At 41.7% G+C, this 23,459-nt stretch overlaps 1 protein-coding gene across 8 annotated transcripts in view; it reads left to right on the top strand.

Moving 5' to 3' along the window:
- Nucleotides 1-16,439, top strand: part of NFU1 (NFU1 iron-sulfur cluster scaffold) — a 42,054-nt gene extending 25,615 nt beyond the window's left edge. For all 8 annotated transcript variants that reach the window (XM_007970370.3, XM_007970373.3, XM_007970377.3 and 5 more), the window contains 3 exons: nucleotides 4,617-4,677; nucleotides 12,220-12,394; nucleotides 16,275-16,439. In XM_007970370.3, coding sequence (XP_007968561.2) covers nucleotides 4,617-4,677; nucleotides 12,220-12,394; nucleotides 16,275-16,319 — 281 coding nt within the window. In that variant the 3' untranslated portion in view covers nucleotides 16,320-16,439. The remainder of the gene's footprint in view (nucleotides 1-4,616; nucleotides 4,678-12,219; nucleotides 12,395-16,274) is intronic.
- The last annotated feature ends 7,020 nt before the right edge of the window (nucleotides 16,440-23,459 follow it).

Genomic DNA, 23,459 nt, shown 5'->3' with positions numbered 1-23,459 from the left:
GATGGTGTGATTTCGGCTCACTGCAACTTCTGCCTCCCAGGTTCAAGCGATTCTCCTGCCTCAGCCTCCTGAGCAGCTGGGATTACAGACGCCCACCACCACGCCTGACTGATTTTTGTATTTTTAGCAGAGATGGGGTTTTGCCATGTTGGCCAGGCTGCTCTCGAACTCCTGACCTCAGGTGATCCGCCTGCCTTGGCCTGCCGAAGTGCTGGGATTATGGGCATGAACCACCTCACTCGGCCCTGTATGTTTTAAAATAATGTTTTCTAATTTGGGGTGTTGGAGATAGGAATACTGTTGATTTTTGTATATTGATCTTATATCTGTCAAGGTTAGCGCTCATTAGTTCTAGTAGTTCATCAATGTTAATAAGCATTGACTACAAAAACATTTATATGTGCATACACACATATATACACTGCTATAGTTTCTACGTTTGTCCCCTCCAAATCTCATGCCAAAATTCTATCCCCAGTGTTGGAGGTGGGGTCTAATGGGAGGTGAGTGAGTCATGGAGATGGATCCCTCAATAGTAGATGAATGCCCTCTGGAAAAGCCGGGGGTAGGAGGGGAGGGGAGGGGAGTGAGTTCTTACTCTCTTACTTCTTTTGAGAGCTGAGTGCTAAGAAGAGTCCCACTAACACCATCTCCTTCCTGTCTCACCATGTGATCTCTGCATGGGCCAGCTCCCCTTCTTCTTCCATGAGGGAAGCAGCTTGAGGCCCTCACCAGATGCCAAGTCTTCAACTTTTCTAGACATCAGAATCAACCAAATAAACATTTTTTTCTTTATAAATTACACAGTCTCAGGTATTCCTTTATAGCAACACTAAGTAGAATATGACATGCAGAAACATTTGTATAATTATCTTTAGGTGATACAGGTATATTTTTAGATATATATCTTAAGAGTCTTAGAGATACGCACAAGGCAACATGTAGAAACATGCTCACTGAAATATTTTTTAACTATACCAGCAGTTAAAAGGAATGAACTAGATTGGGAGATACCAACATGGAAACATAAAAAAGAAAATATTAAGTGAAAAAGGAAAATTCAAATGTATGTACATTTATAAATGTACCATTTATGAAAATTTTTAGTACTACATGAAACAGTTACAAGTGTTCTTTATGGATCCATATGTAAACCTTATAACTTTTTTAGAGTAATTTGACTATATCTACTAACATTAAAAATGCACAAGCTAGGCCAGGCGTGGTGGCTCACGCCTGTAATCCCAGCACTTTGGGAGGCCAAGGCGGGGGGATCACCTGAGGTCAGGAGTTTGAGACCAACCTGGTCAACATTGCATAACCCCCTAAAAATACAAAAAATTAGCCAGGTGTGGTAGCAGGTACCTGTAATCCTGACTACTTAGGAGGCTGAGGCAGGGGAATTGCTTGAACCTGTGAGGCCGAGGTTGCATTGAGCTGAGGTTTTGCCATTGTACTCTAGCCTGGGCAAAAAGAGTGAAACTCTGTCAAAAAAAAAAAAAAAGCACAAACCTGTTTACCCAAATATCCCACTAGTAGGAATTTATCTCATAAATATAATTGCAAAAGTACATTGATGTATCTGTGTGTGTGTGTGTGTGTGTGTGTGTGTGTGTATATATATATATATATATGGTTTTTTTTTTTTTTTTTGAGGCAGAGTCTCGCTCTGTCGCCCAGGCTGGAGTGCAGTGGCCGGATCTCAGCTCACTGCAAGCTCCGCCTCCCGGGTTTACGCCATTCTCCTGCCTCAGCCTCCTGAGTAGCTGGGACTACAGGCGCCTGCTACCTCGCCCGGCTAGTTTTTTGTAGTTTTTAGTAGAGACGGGGTTTCACTGTGTTAGCCAGGATGGTCTCGATCTCCTGACCTTGTGATCCGCCCGTCTCGGCCTCCCAAAGTGCTGGGATTACAGGCTTGAGCCACCGCGCCCGGCTATATTATTATTATTATTATTTTTTTTTTTGAGACGGAGTTTCACTCTTTCACCCAGGCTGGAGTGCAGTGGCGTGATCTCAGCTCACTGCAACCTCCGACTCCTGGGTTAAAGTGATTCTTCTGCCTCAGCCTCTGGAGTAGCTGGAATTACAGGCACCTGCAACCACTCCCGGCTAATTTTTGTATTTTTAGTAGAGACAGGATTTCACCATGTTGGCCAGGCTGGTCTTGAACTCCTGACCTCAAGTGATCTGCCCACCTTGGCCTCCCAAAATGCTGGGATTACAGGTGTGAGCCACTGAGCCCGGCCTTTTGATATAGATTTATATAAGCAAGTATGTTGCAGGATTGTTAGAAATAGCAGCAAACTGTATAAACAACTGAAATAATGAAGACACTGGCCAAAGACAAATCTATATAAAAGTTACTGTGTACGTATTTTATTGAGGCATATTTGTATATGCCAATGGGGAATGACCTTCAAGATATTTTATATAGAAAAGAGGAAGATATAGACTAGTATGTATAGTATGATCTCATTTGTGTTAATTTATACATGTAAATGTAAACACATGCTGGGAAGATATAAACCTAACTCATGATAGTGATTGTTTATGGAAGGGATGGTGGGGAAGTGGAATTTAGGTTTACTGATCTAAGACAGTTTTAGCTTTTGTGCTTTTTTCCCCCAACAAATTTATTTATTTATTTATTTATTTATTTTTATTTATTTATTTTTTTGAGGTGGAGTCTCACTCTGTTGCCCAGGCTGGAGTGCAGTGGTGCAATCTCGGCTCACTGCAACTTCCACCTCCTGGGTTCAAGCAATTCTCCTGCCTCAGCCTTCCAGGTTGCTGGGATTACAGGCGTGTACCACCACGTCCAGCTAATTTTTGTATTTTTGGTAGAAACAGGGTTTCACCATGTTGGCCAGTCTGGTCTCGAATTCCTGACCTCAGGTGGTCTGCCTGCCTCAGCCTCCCAAAGTGCTGGGATTATAGGTGAGAACCACCTTTTGTGTGTTTTCTTTTCCTTTTAAATTTTTAAATTTTTCTTTTCTTTCTTTCTTTTCTTTTCTTTTTTTTTTTTTTTGAGATAGAGTCTTGCTCTGTCAGCCAGGCTAGAATACAGTAGTGCAATCTTAGCTCACTGCAATCTCCGCCATCTGGGTTCAAGTGATTCTCGTGTCAGCCTCCCGAGTAGCTGGGATGACAAGCACCCACCACCACACCTGGCTAATTTTTGTATTTTTAGTAAAGACAGGGTTTTGTCATATTGCCCAGGCTGGTCTGGAACTCCTGACCTCAAGTGATGTGCCTACTTTAGCCTCCCAAAGTGCTGGGATTACAGGCATAAGCCATGTTTTATTTCTTTTCTTTAAAAACTCAATATAATTTAATTTTAGGGGTTGCCAGAATCTAGTGTTTGTTATAATGTGATATGAAATCTCTACATTTTTGGTTTTCTCAAAGGCTAACTTTTTGCTCAGAAGATGTGTAGAACATTTCAGAGGCCTGGCATGGCTCATGCCTGTAATCTCAGTACTTTGGGGGACTGAGGCAGTAGGATCATTTGAGTCCAGGGGTTGAAGATCATCTTGGGCAACTGGATTAGTCTGTTCTCACACTGCTGATAAAGACATACCTGAGACTGGGTAATTTATAAAGGAAAGAGGTTTAATTGACTCACAGTTCAGCATAGCTGGGGAGGCCTTAGGAAAGTTACAATCATGGCGGAAGGGGAAGCAAACATGTGAGTCTTCACATGGTGGCAACAAGGAGAAGTGCCAAGCAAAAGGGAGAAAAGTTCCTTATAAAACCATCAGATCTTGTGAGAACTCACTCACTATCACGAGAACAGCATGAGGGTAACCATCCCCATGATTCAATTACTTCCCACCAGCTTCCTCCCACAACACATAGGGATTATGGGAACTACAGTTCAAGATGAGATTTGACTGGGGACACAGCCAAACCATATCAGCAACATGGCGAGACCCCATCTCTACAGAAAATAAAAAAAATTGCCTGGGTGTGGTGGCTCACACTTGTGGTCCCAGACTACTTGGGAGACTGAGGCAGGACTGCTTGAGCCCAGGAGGTTGAGGCTGCAGTGAGCTGTGATCACACCATTGCACTCCTGACAGGGCAACAGAGTGAACCGCTGTCTCAAGAAGAAAAAAAAAAAAAAAAAAAACATTTCAGAAATTTCCGGAAGGCTTATATCTATATTTAGTATGGTTGACATTTTGAAAACCAGTAAGTTGAGAAACTGACGATGTAACTTAACTTGCAAAGTAGGTGTGCCTTTTTGTCTCAAAGTTTCCATCAAAATTCAGTTTCTTTTTTCTGATACTTTCAATCCTTGAGAACAGAGAACATCTGCATATTTACTGGCTCAAAATTTCAAACCCTAACATCATTAATATACCAAGATGTTTTAGTGTACTCATCTTTATCACCAAATGTTGAGTTGATCCGTATTCCCTAATTTTTCTTCAGAGAATCACATGAATGATTTTCTCTTCAATTTCCCAAAATATATCTCCATACCAAGTTACATGTTCTATAGTTTTATGTTTTTAATAAACCATGTAGTTAAAATCATTCTGTTTTAATACTTGTACTTGCATGGCTATAAAATTTCTACTCTTGATGTTTTTATATGTAATTATTTCTAGGATCTGAAGAAGATGATGAAGTTGTGGCAATGATTAAGGAATTGTTAGATACTAGAATACGGTATGTACTCCTCTCTCTACCCGAATTCAAGTGCTTTGGAGGCATTTTTCATTATAGCAATACAGTTTTAATTGGCCATGAGATTATAGTAGATTTTCAAAATAAGTGCAAATTAATGTAAACCGCAGCAGGTAACCATGACAATCGAATTTAAAGCCTGTATCTTCACTACATTTGCTCAAAATTTTAAAACATCCAATGTATTTAAACATATTCAATGAAGAAATGTATTCTACACAGTCTCAATTTAGATTCGATATTGTTGTAATACCAAATTTCTTAAAAAGAAAAAAAAAAGACTGAATGTTTGGAAAGGTTGTGAAGAGAGAATGAGTACCTATTTTCAGTGTATTGCCCATACAGAATAAATTTAAATGAGTGGAGAACAGCAGGCTTCTACTTTTGCTTGTAGCAGACCAATAGTCATGCTGAGAACTCCCAGAAAAGCTGGATAAAGTACAGTAAAAAGAATTTGTTTGAAAGCATTAGATAGCTGCCAAAGCAAGCAAGATTTGAGGTGCCAAGATCCTGAAGAGAAGGGAAGCTCACTGAGTTTTCCCTTCAGGCATTTGCTGTACCTTGCTACATAGCTAGGGTAGAAGAAGCTGGGCAGAGGGCAGCTGCTTAAGAATCGGAGAAACCATTGGGCTTTCAGAAAATTTGTTTAGATGGGAAGACAAAAATTAAAATTCTGGGTTATCAGTGAAATCTTGATTTCAAGGACCAAGATCCTAGAAAGTAGGGAAGTTAAGAAAAGTAAGCCTATAGTTTTTTTTTTTTTTTATATACTTTAAGTTCTAGGGTACATGTGCACAACGTGCAGGTTTGTTACATATGTATACATGTGCCATGTTGATGTGCTGCACCCATTAACTCGTCATTTACATTAGGTATATCTCCTAATGCTATCCCTTCCCCTCCCCCAACCCCACAACAGGTGACGGTGTGTGATGTTCCCCTTCCTGTGTCCAAGAGTTCTCATTGTTCAATTCCCACCTATGAGTGAGAACATGCGGTGTTTGGTTTTCTGTTCTTGAGATAGTTTTTTTTATTTTAAGACGGAGTCTCGCTCTGTCGCCCAGGCTGGAGTGCAATCTCAGTTCACTACAGCCTCGCCTCCCAGGTTCAAGCAGTTCTTCACATTCAGCCTCCTGAGTAGCTGGGATTACAGGCATGTGCCACGACACCCAGCTAATTTTTGTATTTTTTGGAAGAGATGGGATTCTACCATGTTGGCCAGGCTGGTCTTGAACTCCTGACCTCGTAATCCACACACCTCAACCTCCCAAAGTGCTGGGATTACAGATGTGAGCCACAGCACCCAGCCAAGTAAGCCTATAGTTAGTAACAATGTATTCTTGAAAATTGTGGCTTGGCGCGGTGGCTCACGCCTGTAATCCCAGTACCTTGGGAGGCCAAGGCGGTTGGATCACCTAAGGTCAGGAGTTCAAGACCAGCCTGGCCAACATGTTGAAACCTCATCTCTACTAAAAATACAAAAATTAGCCAGGCGTAGTGGTGGGCATCTGTAATCCCAGCTACTATGGAGACTGAGGTAGGAGAATTGCTTGAACCCAGGAGGCGGAGGTTGTAGTCAGCCAAGATTGCGCCATTGCATTCCAGCCTGGGTGACAAGCAAAACTCCTTCTCAAAAAAAAAAAAAAAAAAAAAAAAATTGCTAAGATAGTAGTTATTAAGTTCTTGACACAAAAAACAGGTATGTGAGGTAATGTGTAAGTTAATTAGCTTGATTTAGTCATTCCATGGTGTATACAGATTTTTTTTTGAGACGGAGTCTTGCTCTCTCACCCAGGCTGGAGTGCTGCGTGATCTCGGCTCACTGCAACCTCTGCCTCCCGGGTACAAGTGATTCTCCTGCCTCAGCCTCCTGAGTAGCTGGGATTACAGGTATGTACCACCACACCCAGCTAATTTTTGTAGTTTTAGTAGAGACAGGATTTTGCCTTGTTGTCCAGGATGGTCACGACCTCCTGACAGGTGATCTACCCTCTTCGGCATCCCAAAGTGCCGGGATTACAGGCATGGGCCACCGCACCTGGCCTGCATATTTCAAAACATCATGTTGTACGTGTAAATATCTATAATTTTTCTGAATTAAGAATAATTAATTGGAGGCTGGGCACGATGGCTCACGCCTGTTATCCCAGCACTTTGGGAGGCCGAGGCGGGTGGATCATGAGATCAGGTGATCGAGACAATCCTGGCTAACACGGTGAAACCCTGTCTCTACTAAAAATACAAGAAATTAGCTGGGCGTGGTGGTGGTTGCCTGTAGTCCCAGCTACTTGGGAGGCTGAGGCAGGAAAATGGCGTGAACCCGGGAGGCTGAGCTTGCAGTGAGCCGAGATGATGCTACTGCACACCAGTCTGGGTGACAGAGTGAGACTCCACCAAAAAAAAAAAAGAATAATTAATTGGCCGGGCAGGGTGGCTCACGCCTGTAATCCCAGCACTCTGGGAGGCTGAGGCAGGTGGATCACCTGGGGTCAGGAGTTCAAGACCAGCCTGGCCAACATGGCAAAACTGTGTCTCTACTAAAAAATACAAAAATGAGCCAGGTGTGGTGGCACACTCCTATAATCTCAGCTACTTGGGAGGCTGAGGCATGAGAATCACTTGAACCTGGGAGGTGGAGGTTGCAGTGAGCCAAGATTGTGTCACTGTACTCCAGCCTGGGTGCAATACAGTAAGACTCTGTCTCAAAACAAAACAAAACAAAACAAAAAAAACCACAGTAATAATTACTTAAAAAAGAAAGAAAAGTAATCCTAACACTCAGATTTTCCCCCTTAAGGCAATTACTTATTGTAGCAGCTATGTAAAAGAGGCTAAAGAAGTATTTAAAAAAAAAAAAAAAAGTAGCTGGAAGGCAGAGCAGACTTTTAACAGTCTTATGGTGCTGGGGTGGGGGACAAAAATTGGAGTTTAGACTCTGTCAAGGAGGTTGGGTCTTAAGAAACATCCAAGCCTGGCTGGGTGCGGTGTCTCATGCCTGTAATCTGAGCATTTTGGGAGGCCAAGGTGGGTGGATCATTTGAGGTAAGAAGTTTGAGACCAGCCTGGCCAACATGGTGAAACTCCGTCTGTGAAAAATCCCAGCTACTCCGGTAGCTGAGGCAGGAGAATCGCTTGAACTGCAAGCAAAGGCAGAGGTTGCAGTGCGTCAAGATTGCACCATTGTACTCTAGCCTGGGCAACAGAGCGAGATGGTCTCAAAAAAAAAAAATTCTAAGCTCTTGGTGATTAGGCTCCCCGGAGAATTATACTCTTGAAATGAAGGCACATCAGAGGTATAGTAAGCTTACAACACTGTAGGCCAGTATTAAGTCAGTTTAATTCCAGAGTAGATGAGCTGTTGACAAAACATAAGATGAATCCTTTTTTTAAAATTGTTGTTATTTTTTAAGAAAGGGTCTCGCTTTCCTGCCCAGGCTGGAGTGCAGTGGCATGCTCATGGCTCCTTGTATCCTCAGCTTCCCAGGCTCTAGTGATCCTCCCACCTTGGCCGTCTGAGTAGCTGGAACTACAGGTATGTGCCACCATGCCCAGCTAATTTTTGTATTTTTTGTAGAGATGGGGTTTCCCCGTGTTCCCCAGGCTGGTCTCAAACTCCTGGACTCAGGTGATCCATCTGCCTCAGCCTCCCAAAGTGCTGGGATTATAGGAGTGAGCCACAGCACCCAACCAGGTGAATCCTTTCTGATTAAATATAATCCAAGGTCACTTCAGTGTTTCATATACAGTGTTCATAATTCAGTCAGATATTGCTAGGCATATCTAGAACCTAACCAAGGGAAAGTAAAACAGATTCATAGGTAACCTAGATATTGGAGTTATCATAGTGTTTAAAAAACTACGATTAAAATAAAAAATAGCAAGATGACGAATTTCATTAGAGAACTGGAATCTATAAAAAAAAAAAAAAAAAAGAATTAGTGGTCAGGTGCAGTGGCTCACGCCTGTAATCCCAGCACTTTGGAAGGCCGAGGTGGGTGGATCACGAGGTCAGGAGATCGAGACCATCCTGGCTAACACAGTGAAACCCCGTCTCCACTAAAAATACAAAAAATTAGCCATGCGTGGTGGCGGGTGCCTGTAGTCCCAGCTACTCAGGAGGCTGAGGCAGGAGAATGGTGTGAACCTGGGAGGTGGAGCTTGCAGTGAGCTGAGATCACGCCACTGCACTCCAGCCTGGGTGACAGAGGAAGACCCCATCTCGAAAAAAAAAAAAAAGAAAAAGAATTAGTAACCCTGGAACTAAAATTATAATGACTGAACTTAAGAACTCATTAGATTAGGTTAACATTAGATTGGACATAGTTGAAGAGAAGATTAGTATACTGGAATTTAAGTCAGTAGAAAATATTCAGCCTGAAGCACAGGGAGAGAAGAGAATAGAAGATATAGGAAAGAAGCATAAGATGATGGGCATGGTGCTCATGCCTATAATCCCAGCACTTTGGGAGGCTGAGGTAGGAGGATTGCTTGAGCTCAGAAGTTAGAGACAACCCTGGCAACATAGTGAGACCTTGTCTCTACAAAAAATTAAAAAATTAGCTGGGTGTGGTGGTGTGCACCTGTAGTCTCAGCTGTTTGTGAGGCGGGAAGATTGCTTGAGCTGGGGAGGTTGAGGCTGCAGTGGACTGTGATCACACCATTGCACTCTGGTCAAGGAGACAGAACAAGACCCTGTCTCACCAAAAAAAAAAAAAAAAAAAAAAAAAAAGAAATCAAACTTACGGAGGGGAGAAATAGAATAAAAAATACTTCATCAATCCAAAATGATATAAAATAGGAAACAGCAAATGGTAATATAAACTCAAAAGTATTGGCATTTAAATGACAATGGTTTGATGTACAAAAATAAGATTGTCAAATTGGATGTGAAAAAACAAAACCAACTGTATACTGCTTAGAAGAAATATAGGGGCCAGGCATGGTGGCTCATACCTATAATCCTAGCATTTTGGGAGGCTGAAGTGGTAGACTGCTTGAGCCCAGGAATTTGAGACCAGCCTGGGCAACACAGTGAGACCCCATCTCTACAACAAAAGAGAAAGAGAAAGAAAGAGAGAGGGAGGAAGAAAGGAAGTAAGGAGGGAGGGAGGGAGGGGAAAAGAAAAGAGAAAAGTAAAGAAATAGAATATTTGTATGACCTTCGGGTAGGCAATTTTTTTTCCCCCAATGGGACACAAGAAATCAGATAAAGACCGGGCACGGTGGCTTACACCTGTAATACCAGCACTTTGAGAGGCCGACGCGAGTGGATCACCTGAGGTTGGGAGTTTGAGACCACCCTGACTAACATGGAGAAATCTTCTCTCTACTAAAAACATAAAAAATTAGCCAGGCATGGTAGTGGGCGCCTGTAATCCCAGCTACTCGGGAGGCTGAGGCAGGATAATCTCTTGAACCTAGGAGGCGGAGGTTTTGGTGAGCTGAGATCACACCATTGCACTCCAGCCTGGGCAACAAGAGCGAAACTCCATCTCAAAAAAAAAAAAAAAAAAAAAATTCAGATAAAAGTCAAGGAAAATACATATAAGTTGGACTACAGTAAAATTGTGACTCTCTCTTCATGAGAGAGTGGCTTATGCCTATAATTCCAGCTATTTAAGAGGCTGAGGCAGGGGAAGCTTCCTTGAGTCTAGGAGTTTTAGGTAGCATTGAGTGGGCTGTGATCATGCCACTGTATTCCAGCCTATGTGACAAAGTGAGATGGTTAAAAAGTGCCATTTGCAGTCAAAAGGCAAGGTACAGATTAGAAGATATTTACAGTGTTTATATGACAGAATATATAAATAACTTGTACAAATTGGTAAGAAAAAGACAATCAGAGACTGCAGCAAGTACTTCGCAAAAGATAATCAAATAGCGGCTGGGCATGGTGGCTCACACCCGTAATCCCAGCACTTTGGGAGGCCTAGGTGAGCGGATCACTTGAGGTCAGGAGTTCAAGATCAGCCTGGCCAACATGGTAAGACCCCGTCTCTACTAAAAATACAAAAAAAAATTAGCCGGGGGTATTGGTGCATGCCTGTAATCCCAGCTATCTGGGAAGCTGATGCAGGAGAATCACCTGTACCCCGGAGGCGGAGGTTGCAGTGAGTTGAGATCGTGCCACTGCACTCCAGCCTGGGCAACAGAGTGAGACTCTGTCTCTGAAAAAAAAAGGAAAAAAAAAAAGTAGCCACTAAACATGAAAAAGTACTTAACTTCATTAGTTATTATGAATATTCAAACTACAATTAAATATTAGTACAAATCCAGTAGAATAGTTAAAACTATTGAGACTGACAACACCAATTGTTGGTGAGGATGTGGAGCAACAGAAACTCTCATACACTGCTGGTGGAAATGCAAGTTTATATAACTGGAAAACTATATGGCAGTATTTATTAAATCTCAACATATTCATACTCTTCATTCAGCAATTTCACCTTCAGGTATATTCCCAGTAGTAATATATATACATACCAAAAGACATTTCTAAGAATCTTTATAACTGTACTATTTGTAAAAGGCAAAACCTAGTGTTAACCTAAATGTCTATCAACAGTAGAATGGATAAATAAATTCTGGTATATGTGCTTAATGGAATATTATGCAGTAGTGAGAGTAAATGACCTAGTACTATACCCAGCAACATATATGAATCTCACAAAGAGCACAGGAAGCCAGATACAAAAGGGTAATACTACGTGATTTAAAATAGAATTTATATTTGTAAATTATAAAGTTCAGAGACTGGCAAAACTCATCAGTGGTGATATGAATTAGGATAATGGCTGCATTTTGGTTGTGGGGAGTGATTGGAAGGAGGCCCAAAGGGGACTTCTGGAGGTGTGGTGTTTTTCTTGGTTTGGGTGGTTATAAATGTGTGTTCACTTTGTGAAACCTTAGTGAACTGTACATACAGGATTTAAGCATTTTTCTGTGTTAATGTTGTATTTCAATGAAAAGTTTACCTGAAAATTAAGCCAGCATATGACAGTCTCCCTTTTCCTTCACTCAAAACAAGTGACTGAGTATGTTTTAGGTAATCACAATAATTATTAGGAAATTTGAAATGTTAAGTGCTTTAAAATATCATTTTATTTTAAAAAGTTTTCTTTGGAGATGGGGTCTCGCTGTGTCACCCAGGCTAGGATGCAGTGATTTGATAATAGCTCATTGCAGCTTCCAACTCCTGGGCTCAAGCAGTCTCCTACCTTGGCCTCTCAAATTGCTGCAATTATAGGTGTGAGCCACCATGCCCAGCCTTAAAAAGATATTAGTAAGCAAGATCAAATGTGGTAAGTGGAGGAAATATTTGTATGAGTGAATTCTGGTATTTTACCTGAGATTTTAAAAAATTAATTATAAATAAAACTTAACCACAGTTATTATTCTCTATTATAAAAGTAGCTTTAACTTTGTGAATTTTACTAATATAAAATGTAAGCTCTGAGCTGTATTAAATTTTTTCAATGAAAACTTGTATTTTAAAGAATATGTCATAAATATTCTTTGACCTCACAGGCCAACTGTGCAGGAAGATGGAGGGGATGTAATCTACAAAGGCTTTGAAGATGGCATCGTACAGCTGAAACTCCAGGGTTCTTGTACTAGCTGTCCTAGTTCAATCATTACTCTGAAAAATGGAATTCAGAACATGCTGCAGTTTTATATTCCAGAGGTAGAAGGCGTAGAACAGGTATGCCAATATTGTATGACAGGTCTAGATTTTTTTTCATTTTTTTCTTTTTCTTTGTGGATACAAAGGCTGGAAATAGATGTTAAGGCAAGTATTTGAAAAGAAATTCATGACCTAGCTTTTTCTTCAAGGGTTAGATTTTTGTGCTGCAATTTTTATCAGACTTGAAGTCTCTTATTTTAGAAGTAACTTTAGGCCGGGCACAGTAGCTCACACCTGTAATCCCAGCACTTTGGGAGGCTCAGGTGGGCGGATCACCTGAGGTAGGGAGTTCCAGACCAGCCTGACCAACATGGAGAAAACCCTTTCTCTACTAAAAATACAAAATAAGCTGGGCGTGGTGGTGCATGCCTGTAATCCCAGCTACTCGGGAGGCTGAGGCAGGAGAATTTCTTGAACCCTGGAGGCAGAGGTTGTGGTGAGTCGAGATCGCGCCATTGCACTGCATCCTGGGCAATAAGAGCAAAACTCCATCTCAAAAAAAAAAAAGAAAAGAAAAAGAAGTAACTTTAGTATTATGAGAACCTACTATGTGCCAGGCATTTTGCTCATTTCATCTTCTAGTAACACAGTGCATTAAGTCATTCCCGTTTTGCACACAAGGCCACAGAGACTCAGAGGGCATATTGCTGCCCTGATTGCACAAAAATTATGAAAAAGGTTTAACATGTAACACAGTGTTTTACAGATGAGATTTAGAAATCTTTAGTGGAAGAACTCTACTACATCATATTTACCAGTTTTTTTTTTTTTTTGGTAGAGACAGTTTTGCTATGTTGCCCAAGCTGGTCTTGAATTCCTGGCCTCAGGTGATCCTCCCAAAATGCTGGGATTAAGGATTAACACAACTGGCCTAATCTACGTATTCTTAAATATGCAAGCAAGAAGCCCATTAAAAATCATAGTTTGTCATTATACTGAATAGAATTCTAAAGCTTAATAGCACAATATCAACATTTTTTTTTTTGCCAACATACCTAAGGAGTATAACACAGCACCTTGTCATCAGTAATAATGACTCTTAATACTGCAGTGATTCTCAACCAAAAAGCATGGCCTTATGGAGAGAGATTATCAAGGAGTGAAGGGATGTGTGGAAATTAGAAATTTCCAACCCACAGAATTTCAGGTAAATCATTCTTTTTTTTTTTTTCTTTTTTTTTTCTTTTTTTTTTTGAGACAGAATCTTGTTCTGTTGCCCAGGCTGGAGTGCAGTGACATGCTATCTCGGCTCACTGCAACCTCCACCTCCCAGGTTGAAGCAGTTCCCATCCCTCAGCCTAATGAGTAGCTGGGATTACAGGCACATGCCACCATTTTTTGTATTTTGTATTTTAGTAGAGATGGGATTTCACCGTGTTGCCCAGGCTGGTTTTGAACTCCTGAGCTCAGGCAATTTGTCCGCCTCAGCCTCCCAGAGTGCTAGGATTACAGGCATGAGCCACCACGCCTGACCACCTCAGGTAATTCTGTGCCCTTAAGGGCTCCATTGGGAATCACTCATCCTTGGGTAGTATTAAAATTCATCTGTTGCACAGTGAGCAGGTCTATATAGACCTATCCCCAAAGTCTTAGGGAGCTGATGAGAGGCTGAAGAAAGAGGCTGACAAATCCAGTTGGTCAGAAAGAAACATTTAATAGGGACTGAGGAACAGAAGCCATTTATCGGGCAGCTGCAAGATGATGGATCCCTGCATTATTACCCCCTAGACTCAGGGCTTATATAGCCTAGGAGGAATGGGTACACATGCTTCAGAAGATATGTGTAGGACAATTGAAGTCAGCCCTTCTGGAAAAGGCAAGAATGCTATTTGCCTAATAGCCTATAATTTGCTTAAAGGCAAGATTTATGCTAAGTATGTGTTGTTTAGGATAACATCAAGGTTATTTTTACCTAAAGGCAGAATTAAATAGAAATCTCAGAGGCATTCCTAGAACTGAGGTTAGTCAATGTGGCAGATTAGCATCCAAGATGGAGTTGCTTTAGCCTCCACACCATCGTTTTGGTCCAGTACATGCCATCTCCTCTTTGAAGTTTTTATCAATCCCCCACTTGGAATTAAGTTCTTTTTGACAGGTCCAAAGCTTCTGTTTTGGCTTTATATTTATGTGGCTTTCTGTATCTGTTTTAGCTTTATGTTTACGTGGAAGCTCCCTAAGAGACCTGAAATCATATCCAAGTCTTTGTATTCCTCTGCAACAACTAGCTGTGTGCCTTACAAATGTCCTATACATGTTTTGTATTAAGTATTTGGGAATATTATTCCAAATTAAGGAATAATTCTGCCTAAAATATGAGTTGGTTGACAAAATTTTTTGGATTGGGTATTGTTGAAATTGGTTGTAAAATATTAATTTCTTGGAAATAAATACCAATTTTTACTCAACCGAAAAGGTATCCTATGAAAGAATTCTTTTTCTATTGATTGTCTCAGAGCAGAGCCAGAATCTAGATTTTTTTTAGACGTAGTTTCACTCTTGTTGCCCAGGTTGGAGTACAATGGCGTGATCTTGGCTCACTGCAGCCTCCACCTCCTGAGTCCAAATGATTCTCCTGCCTTAGCCTCCCCCGTAGCTGGAATTACAGGCACGCGCCACCATGCCCGGCTAATTTTCATATTTTTAGTAGCAACAGGGGTTTCCCCATGTTGACCAGGCTGGTCTTGAAGTCTTGACCTCAGGTGATCCGCCCGCCTCAGCCTCCCAAAGTGCTGGGATTACAGGTGTGAACCACCATGCCTGGCCTAGATTTTTTTTTTTTTTTAAACCTTATTTTGTTCCATTATCATCTATATGCCTTAAAAAATTACATTAGTGGATACTTTGGTGGATTGACTGAGAAACATTTTTATTCATTTGTCCAGGGTGGGGTGATGAATTGGCCTTCAAATTAGAAACTTGAATTGGCATCTAATTGTAGTAGGTGTGGCAAGGAGGAAAAAGCATTCTTAGGTTTATGTAACTTTTTCCTTCTCCAATGGAGTTAGTCTGTTATCTTAGTAATACATTAACTCATGGAAAGATAATAGTTGTTGTAACATTTTCCTGAGGTTTAAAATGACCTTTTATCTGAGTAAGACTAAAATAATTAGTTTCTAATATGGTGGATTTTTTTGTTTTGTTTTGTTTTTTACTTTCCTTGGGGATTAATTTTAATAAAAATAAATGCTTTTATAATAACAGTTTGGTATAGCTTCACAGAGTATATTTAAGTAAATAAGATGGTTTTGAAAAAAAGAAAAAGTCAATTACATTAGTCTTATGGATAGAGGATACCAGTTAATTTTTTTTTTTTTTGAGACAGAGTCTCGCTCTGTCACCAGGCTGGAGTGCAGTGGCATGATTTTGGCTCACTGCAATCTCCACCTCCCCAGTTCACGCCATTCTCCTGCCTCAGCCTCCCTAGTAGCTTGGACTATAGGCGCCCGCTACCACGCCCAGCTAATTTTTTGCATTTTCAGTAGAGATGGGGTTTCACCGTGTTAGCCAGGATGGTCTCCATCTCCTGACCTCGTGATCCACCTGCCTCGGCCTCCCAGAGTGCTGGGATTACAGGCATGAGCCACCGTGCCTGGTCCCAGTTAATTATTTATAGTCTTTTCTGCCCAGCTGAGACTCTGCTGTGGGTAGCCTCTTTGAGACAAGGAGAAGTGATCAATGCTTTAATTAATTTCCAAATATTTAATTTGCTTTTATGTTTTTAGGATACCAGGTTATGATTCAAACCTTGTTCTTTGGGGCTGTTAATAGATTTATTCTTACTGGCTTGTCATGCATCGTTACAGAGTATATCAGGTAAAGAAGTAATATTAAAATCAGGAAAATAGCAAAATCTAATCATTTTCTTAATTCTTAAATTGTCTTTGTTTTTTGGTTTTAGGTTATGGATGATGAATCAGATGAAAAAGAAGCAAACTCACCTTAAAATAATCTGGATTTTCTTTGGGCACAACAGTCAGACTTGTTGATAATATGTATCAAGTTTTTATTATTAATATGCTGAGGAACTTGAAGATTAATAAAATATGCTCTTCAGAGAATGATATATAAATATTACATGTTTGCTTTACCTCATATGAGTTATTTATAACCTCTTGAATCATCTTCTGTACATGTGGATTTTATCCAAGGATATTTTTATTTTTGTTCCTTATTTCCCATGGCTCCTTTGCATATGTGTGAAGGAGTTTAAAATACATTTCCCCCTCATCTAATTTATTTACTTTTTTCATACAGGAAGAAACAGAATGCTTTTTAGAATATTCTAAAATGGCTTTTTGCAAAATATCTAAAACTATTTTTACTGAAGTTTTTAGCTTAAGAAACAGCTAGGGCCGGGCACGGTGGCTCAAGCCTGTAATCCCAGCACTTTGGGAGTCTGAGACGGGCGGATCACGAGGTCAGGAGATTGAGACCATCCTGGCTAACACAGTGAAACCCCGTCTCTACTAAAAATACAAAAAACTAGCCGGGCGAGGTGGTGGACACCTGTAGTCCCAGCTACTCGGGAGGCTGAGGCAGGAGAATGGCGTAAACCCGGGAGGCGGAGCTTGCAGTGAGCTGAGATCCGGCCACTGCACTCCAGCCTGGGTGACAGAGGGAGACTCCGTCTCAAAAAACAAAAACAAAAACAAAAAAACCCAGCTAAACAATTCTGTTTTAAAAATGGTATCTGGCTGCTAGCCCTCAATTAAGTAGCAAAGAACTTCTTAAGACCAAAAAATCCCAAAAATGGCTGGGTGTGGTGGCTAATGCCTGTAATCCCAGCACTCTGGGAGGCTGAGGTGGGCAGATCACAAGGTCAGGAGTTCAAGACCAGCCTGAACAACATGGTGAAGCCCTGTCTCTACTAAAAATACAAAAATTAGCCGGGCATGGTGGCACATGCCTGTAATCCCAGCTACTCAGGAGGCTGAGGCAGAAGAATTGCTTGAAACCAGGAGGCGGAGGTGGCATCGAGCTGAGATCATGCCACTGCACTCCAGCTTGGGCAATAGAGTGAGACTGCATCTCAGAAACAAACAAATGCAAAAAATCAAAAACTAACTTCTAGAATCCGGACACAGTTTCTGTTGGTTAAGATGGAGATGGCTGAATTAGAAAAACTGCCTCAGCATACCCAGCCTTTACCTTATGAATCAGAATTGCTGAAGAAGAGAGAAGAAGCTGCTTTGGTCCTTCCACTGGCTTCTGACTCAGAGATCCATAATCTGTACCATGCCAGACTTTCTACTCTAGGAGTGCTGCTTTTTCAGGTAGCCAAAAGAGTGATTTAGCATTCTCTCTCATTTTTCTATAGTAATTCAGAGACTGCAGTTAATAGAAAATACAGGGAAAGGAAAGATGGGAAATAGTAGTGATAAATTGCATCTCTGGAATTCTAGTCCCTCAAATTAAGGAGATTAAGATAGTGATGGAAACAGGAAGGACTCTAGCAGTTGTGAGTGCTGGGAATTGAAGTTTTTACTTTTATCCTTTGGTTCACTGAACCAAATAGTAGGGTTGGAGAATTCATTCCTGGAGATATCATGTATGAATTTAATTTAGACACAGGGAATTGCTTCATAAGCAAGGCAACTTAACCTGCCCTTTAGTTGAAGCTATAGGAAATTGATATGGTGGATGAGATGCAAGTAATGGCATATCTTGGATGTGAACATGAAATAAGAGGCTGAATTGGGTGGAGGGTTAGATTATTAGAAGAGAGGAAATTGACCCGGCGCAGTGGCTCACGCCTATAATCCCAACACTTTGGGAGGCTGAGGCGGGCAGATCACTTGAGGTAAGGAATTCGAGACCAGCCTGGCCAATGGTGAAACCCCATCTCTACTAAAAATACAAAAATTAGCCAGGTGAGGTGGCATGTGCCTGTAATCCCGGCTACTCAGGAGGGTGAGGCGCGAAAATCCCTTGAACCTGGGAGGTGGAGGTTGCAGTGAGCTGGGATTGTGCCACTGCACTCCATCCTGGGTGACAGAGTGAGATTCTGTCTCAACAAACAAACCAACAACAACAACAACAACAGAAAACCAGGAAATTCTTCAATTGAGAAGCCAAAGTATTGGAAAGATTTTCTACAAAATTAACAGCCATGAAGAACAAGGAGGAAAGGTGTGGGATTCTAGGCATAGAGTAGTGTAATCAGAACTGTAAGTGTGAAATGTATTTGGGAACCTCAAGAAGCTAAGTATGGCTTGAGTATAAAGTGAAAATGGTGCACAAGTAGGCAGTGGTAGTATAGAGAATGCCACAGAAACTCTTGGTTGCCTACCCTCACATATACCCTCACTTCTTGTTAAGGAAGGCCCTCTCAGTAGGTCTCACCTCAGTCCCAGGGGATAAGTTATGATTAAACCAGTCACTTTAACTCCATTTTTCTTTTCCAAGTCATTCGTCTGTGGGTAGCCATATGACCTAGCTCTGGCCAGTAAACTGGAAGAGAAAGTCTTTTGGAGAATTCTGGAAAGATTGTCTTTCCTGGTTAAGACTGTGTATGTGAGTTAATCTCTGGAAAGAAGGCCCCTTTTTTTTTTTTTTTTTTTTTTTGAGACGGAGTCTTGCTTTGTCGCCCAGGCTGGAGTGCAGTGGCCGGATCTCAGCTCACTGCAAGCTCCGCCTCCCAGGTTTACGCCATTCTCCTGCCTCAGCCTCCCGAGTAGCTGGGACTACAGGCGCCCGCCACCTCGCCCGGCTAGTTTTTTTTTTTTGTATTTTTTGGTAGAGACGGGGTTTCACCGAGTTAGCTAGGATGGTCTCGATCTCCTGACCTCGTGATCCGCCCGTCTCAGCCTCCCAAAGTGCTGGGATTACAGGCTTGAGCCACCGCGCCCGGCTTTTTTTTTTCCTCCATTCCTTTTCTTCCTGCTTGGTACACTGTAGAGTGTGATGTTCAAAGGAATGATAGTCAACTTGTAATCATGACTAAAAGTTTGTTCACTGAGAATAGCAAAGAGCAAAGAAAGGGTCTGGATCCTTGGCCTTGCACGGTGGCTCATACCTGTAATCCCAGCACTTTGGGAGGCCCCAGCGGGTGGATCACTTGAGACCAAGAGTTTGAGACCAGTGTGGCCACCATGGTGAAACCCCATCTCTACTTAAAAACACAAAAATTAGCCTGGTGCAGTGGCATATGCCACCTAGTAGTCCCAGCTGCTAGGGAGTCTGAGGCTTGAGAATCACTTGAGCCTGGGAGGTAGAGGTTGCAGTGAGCTGAGATCATGTCACTGCACTTCACCCTGGGCGACAGCAAGACTGTGTCTCAGAAAAAAAAAAAGGAAAAAAAAGGGGGGGCCTGGATCCTTGAGACATTGTTGGCCTTTTGGCCCGACTAAGAATTACACTCATTTTCAGAGTTTATATGACGTGAGATAAATGTTTTTCTTGTTTTAGCTACTGTTATCAGGTATTCTGTAACTTGAAGCTGATTGCATTCTGAGAGACTGGTAAATGATGGAGGACTTGGTAAATACTTTTACCAATTTTTCGTTTGTGGTAAACTGCCAAATGTCAACCTTAAAATGAAAACATGCCGGCTGCAGTGGCTCACGCCTGTAATTCCAGCATTTTGAGAGACTGAGGCAGGTGGATCGCCTGAGGTCAGAAGTTCGAGACCAGTCTGGCAAACATGGTAAAACCCTGTCTCTACTAAAAAAATACAAAAATTAGCTGGGCATGGTGGTGGGCCCCTGTAATCCCAGCTACTCGGGAGGCAGAGGCAGGAGAACCGTTGGAACCCGGGAGGCAGAGGTGGCAGTGAGCTGAGATCATGCAACTGCACTCCAGCCTCGATGACAGAGCAAGACTCCATGTCAAAACAAAAACAAATTAACTTGTATTTTTAAATTAATTGAACCACTATTCAAATACTAAGTTTAATCAGGTAATGGTTTTTATTTTGAAATATTTATACTGAATTTCTCTCTATATAATCCCAAAGAAAGACTAATAATCACTATTAGTTGTGTTTAGCCAAAACAAAAATAAAAAAAAAAACCCAAACATACAAGAAACCCCCAAAATGTATAAAATATTTTGTATTTATTTATTTTTTCTTTTTCTTTTTAAAATAGAGATGAGGTCTTACCCTGTTACCCAGGCTGGAGTTGCAGTGGTGCAATCATAGCTCAGTGCAGCCTCAAACTCCTGGGCTCAAGCCATCTTCCTGCCTCAGCCTCCCAAGTAGCTAGGACTACAGGCATGCACAACCATGTCCAGCTTTTATAGAATATTTTACATGAAATATCCTGAAAACACTTTGTAAATATAGGATGCTTCAATAAGTACTTGAAACTAAGATTATTGGTCAAGAGTATACCAGGCATTTGGGGTTTTTCTTTTTTTTTTTTTGTTGAGACAGGGTCTCACTCTATTGCCTTCAGACTGGAGTGCAGTGGCGTGATTGTGGGTCACTGCAGCCTTGACTTCCCACGCTCGAGTGATTCTTCCACCTCTGCCTCCCAAGTAGTTGGGACTATAGGTGCACACTACCACACCCAGCTAATTTTTTTTTTTTTGTAGAGACAGGATTTCACCATGTTGCTCAGGTGGATCTGCAACTCATGGGCTCAAATGATCCACCTGCCTCAGCATCCCAAAGTGCTGAGATTACAGGCGCGAGCCACCACGCCTGGCCTGAGGATTTTTCACTAGCCAAAATTAAGATGAAGCCCTATACAGGATGACATACAGTCATATGAGAGCAACATATATAAAAATAGCAAACGTTCATTGAACATTCAATGTTCATGTATTCATTGAGCATCCTTTGTTCTCAAGCCTGAAGTTTTCACAAACACTGTTCTAAGCACCTTACATTTATGAAGTCATTTAATCGTATGCGATTGTTAACTATTGTCCCTCCTCCCACCCCCCCCTTTTATTTTTGAGATGAAGTCTTGCTCTGTCATCCAGGCTGGAGTGCAGTGGCACCATCTCAGCTCACTGCAACCTCCTCCTCCCACGTTCAAGCGATTCTTCTGGAATTACAGGCATGCGCCACCATGCCCGACTATTTTTGTATTTTTGGTAGAGACAGGGTTTCACCATATTGGCCAGGATGGTCCCTGACCTCAAGTGATCCACCCGCCTTGGACTCCCAAAGCTCTGTGATTACAGGCATGAGCCACTGTGCCTGGCCTATTGTCTCCATTTTTATGAACTGGAAGATGGAGGTACAAGGAAAAGCACATTGTCCATTGCCATGCAACTTGAGTGGAAAAGCCAGGAACATGAATTCTGGCATTCTGGCTGCAAGGCCTATGCACATTATAGCTATTCTATTCTGTCTTAAGGAAGTTGGGCCCATACCCCTCTTGAGTATTCCTACTTGAGGGAGGGGAGACGCTTTCCTTGCTTTCATAGGTGCTTACTAATGGGCAAGAGTCTAGAACCACAGTAGACAAAAGCAGTGGTATGAACATGTGTGTCCATTTTTTTGTGCAGGAATATGAAGCTGGTTGCTTTCCAGTCCAGAGGGAATCTGCACCCCTCTTGGGAAATCCTAGCCATATACTCCGTTTTGCCATATCAGTGTTATCTGTGATTATTCCCTAGGGGCTTATAGGATATAGAGAAGCAACTTTTGTATCCCTTGAAAGAAACCCTAGAAAATAGTACTTTTTCGGTGTCCTTACGTTTCAAGTGATCTTTCAGTTCTAGGCAGCTCCCTGAATGGTTCACCCTTATTGTGGGTCTGTTCACATCCTACAGGACAGAAATAGTAGGTTAAAGATAGGACCAGTTAATCTCATGGTTTTCAATTTGTTGACTTTCTTGGCAGTAGAATGAGTTTCTTTCTTACAGAGCTAGAAAACTCTGCCCCAGCTTCTGCCTACTGGAAAAATTTGGAGCTATCGTGGAGAGGAGTATTGGGGAGGGCACAACTTCTAGTTGGAGTCAGCATCTTTGTCCTCAAGCCTGAGGTTTTCTGGGCGGCAATCAGGTCATATTTGCTTGATGTGGTGGACGTATTTTTTTTGTGTGCCTTCTTAGTGTTCTTCTTTTAGCAACACCTTCCCCTTTCCTTTGAATAACTGCTCCCTCTTGCCATATGTGGCTGTATGACTCTATAGGGCTCTGGTGGAGCTGTCCTATCACAATGTCTTGCCTTCTTTGCCATAGGAGTGGGGCATGTGACTCACACTGGACTGGCCAGAACCCTTGTCTAGAATATAAAAAGTAAGGATGGAGGAATAGCCTCTCTCTCCTTTTGGGCTGCAAACTATAAAGATGTGATTGCAGAGCTATTTAAGGGTTATTTCCCTGTCCATGAGGTCAGAGAGGTAGTTCAAGAGTTCTGACAACATTCTGTCCCTGGGTATAGATGTGCTGAAGTCTGTTTGTATTTCTGTCTGTTCCAATTACGTGAGCCAGTAAATCCCCTTCTTCATCTAGTTTGAGTGGGCTTCTATTTATTATTTGTCAGTGAAAGCTCTGCCCTCTAGGCACATCTTTCACCATGACTGTGAGAAATAAATTTGTGAGAGCTGCATCCTTGAAGAGCTCTGTGAGAGCTCTTCTCTGTAGGAGTGCTGCCACTGAATTGGGAAACCCAGTACTCATCCTGTGGGTGAAGAGTACCCACGAAATTGGAAGCAAGGAAAAACTGGATCACATTTGTATTTTTGATAGGTCCCTCTGGAGCCAGAGTGTGTGGGATGAATTGTGGGAGGTTAATGGGGTTCACTCACAGGGTCTTTCTGAGACCTTGATTGGTGCCTTTTGTTCTTGTCCTCATTTCTTTTCATAGGCCACAGGAGCTCAACCTATTTCTTTTTCCTTTGATACTTGCTACCATCTTCTCTGTCCACTGGGGTACATTTCTCCGCAAAGCTCCCTAAAAAGTAGGACATATGTGCCCTAGCTCCCCATTTGGTAGCTCCAAAAATTCTTATGCAAAGGAATTTTTATTTTCATAATTTTATTGCTATTTATTACTGGAATTCACATAAGGGTTAACAAAAATGGCTATAGCTCTTTCAATCAAGGTTCTTCATTGCGTTAGTAATGGCAACTGGAAGCTCTGATGGCCTTCAGCCATCAGATCCAATGGGACTGAATCTATGAA

The sequence above is a fragment of the Chlorocebus sabaeus genome, chromosome 14, assembly GCF_047675955.1.
Source record: "Chlorocebus sabaeus isolate Y175 chromosome 14, mChlSab1.0.hap1, whole genome shotgun sequence".
Taxonomy (NCBI): domain Eukaryota; kingdom Metazoa; phylum Chordata; class Mammalia; order Primates; family Cercopithecidae; genus Chlorocebus; species Chlorocebus sabaeus.
The sequence above is the reverse complement of the archived record's forward strand: the minus strand, read 5'-3'. Positions and strand labels throughout refer to the sequence as shown.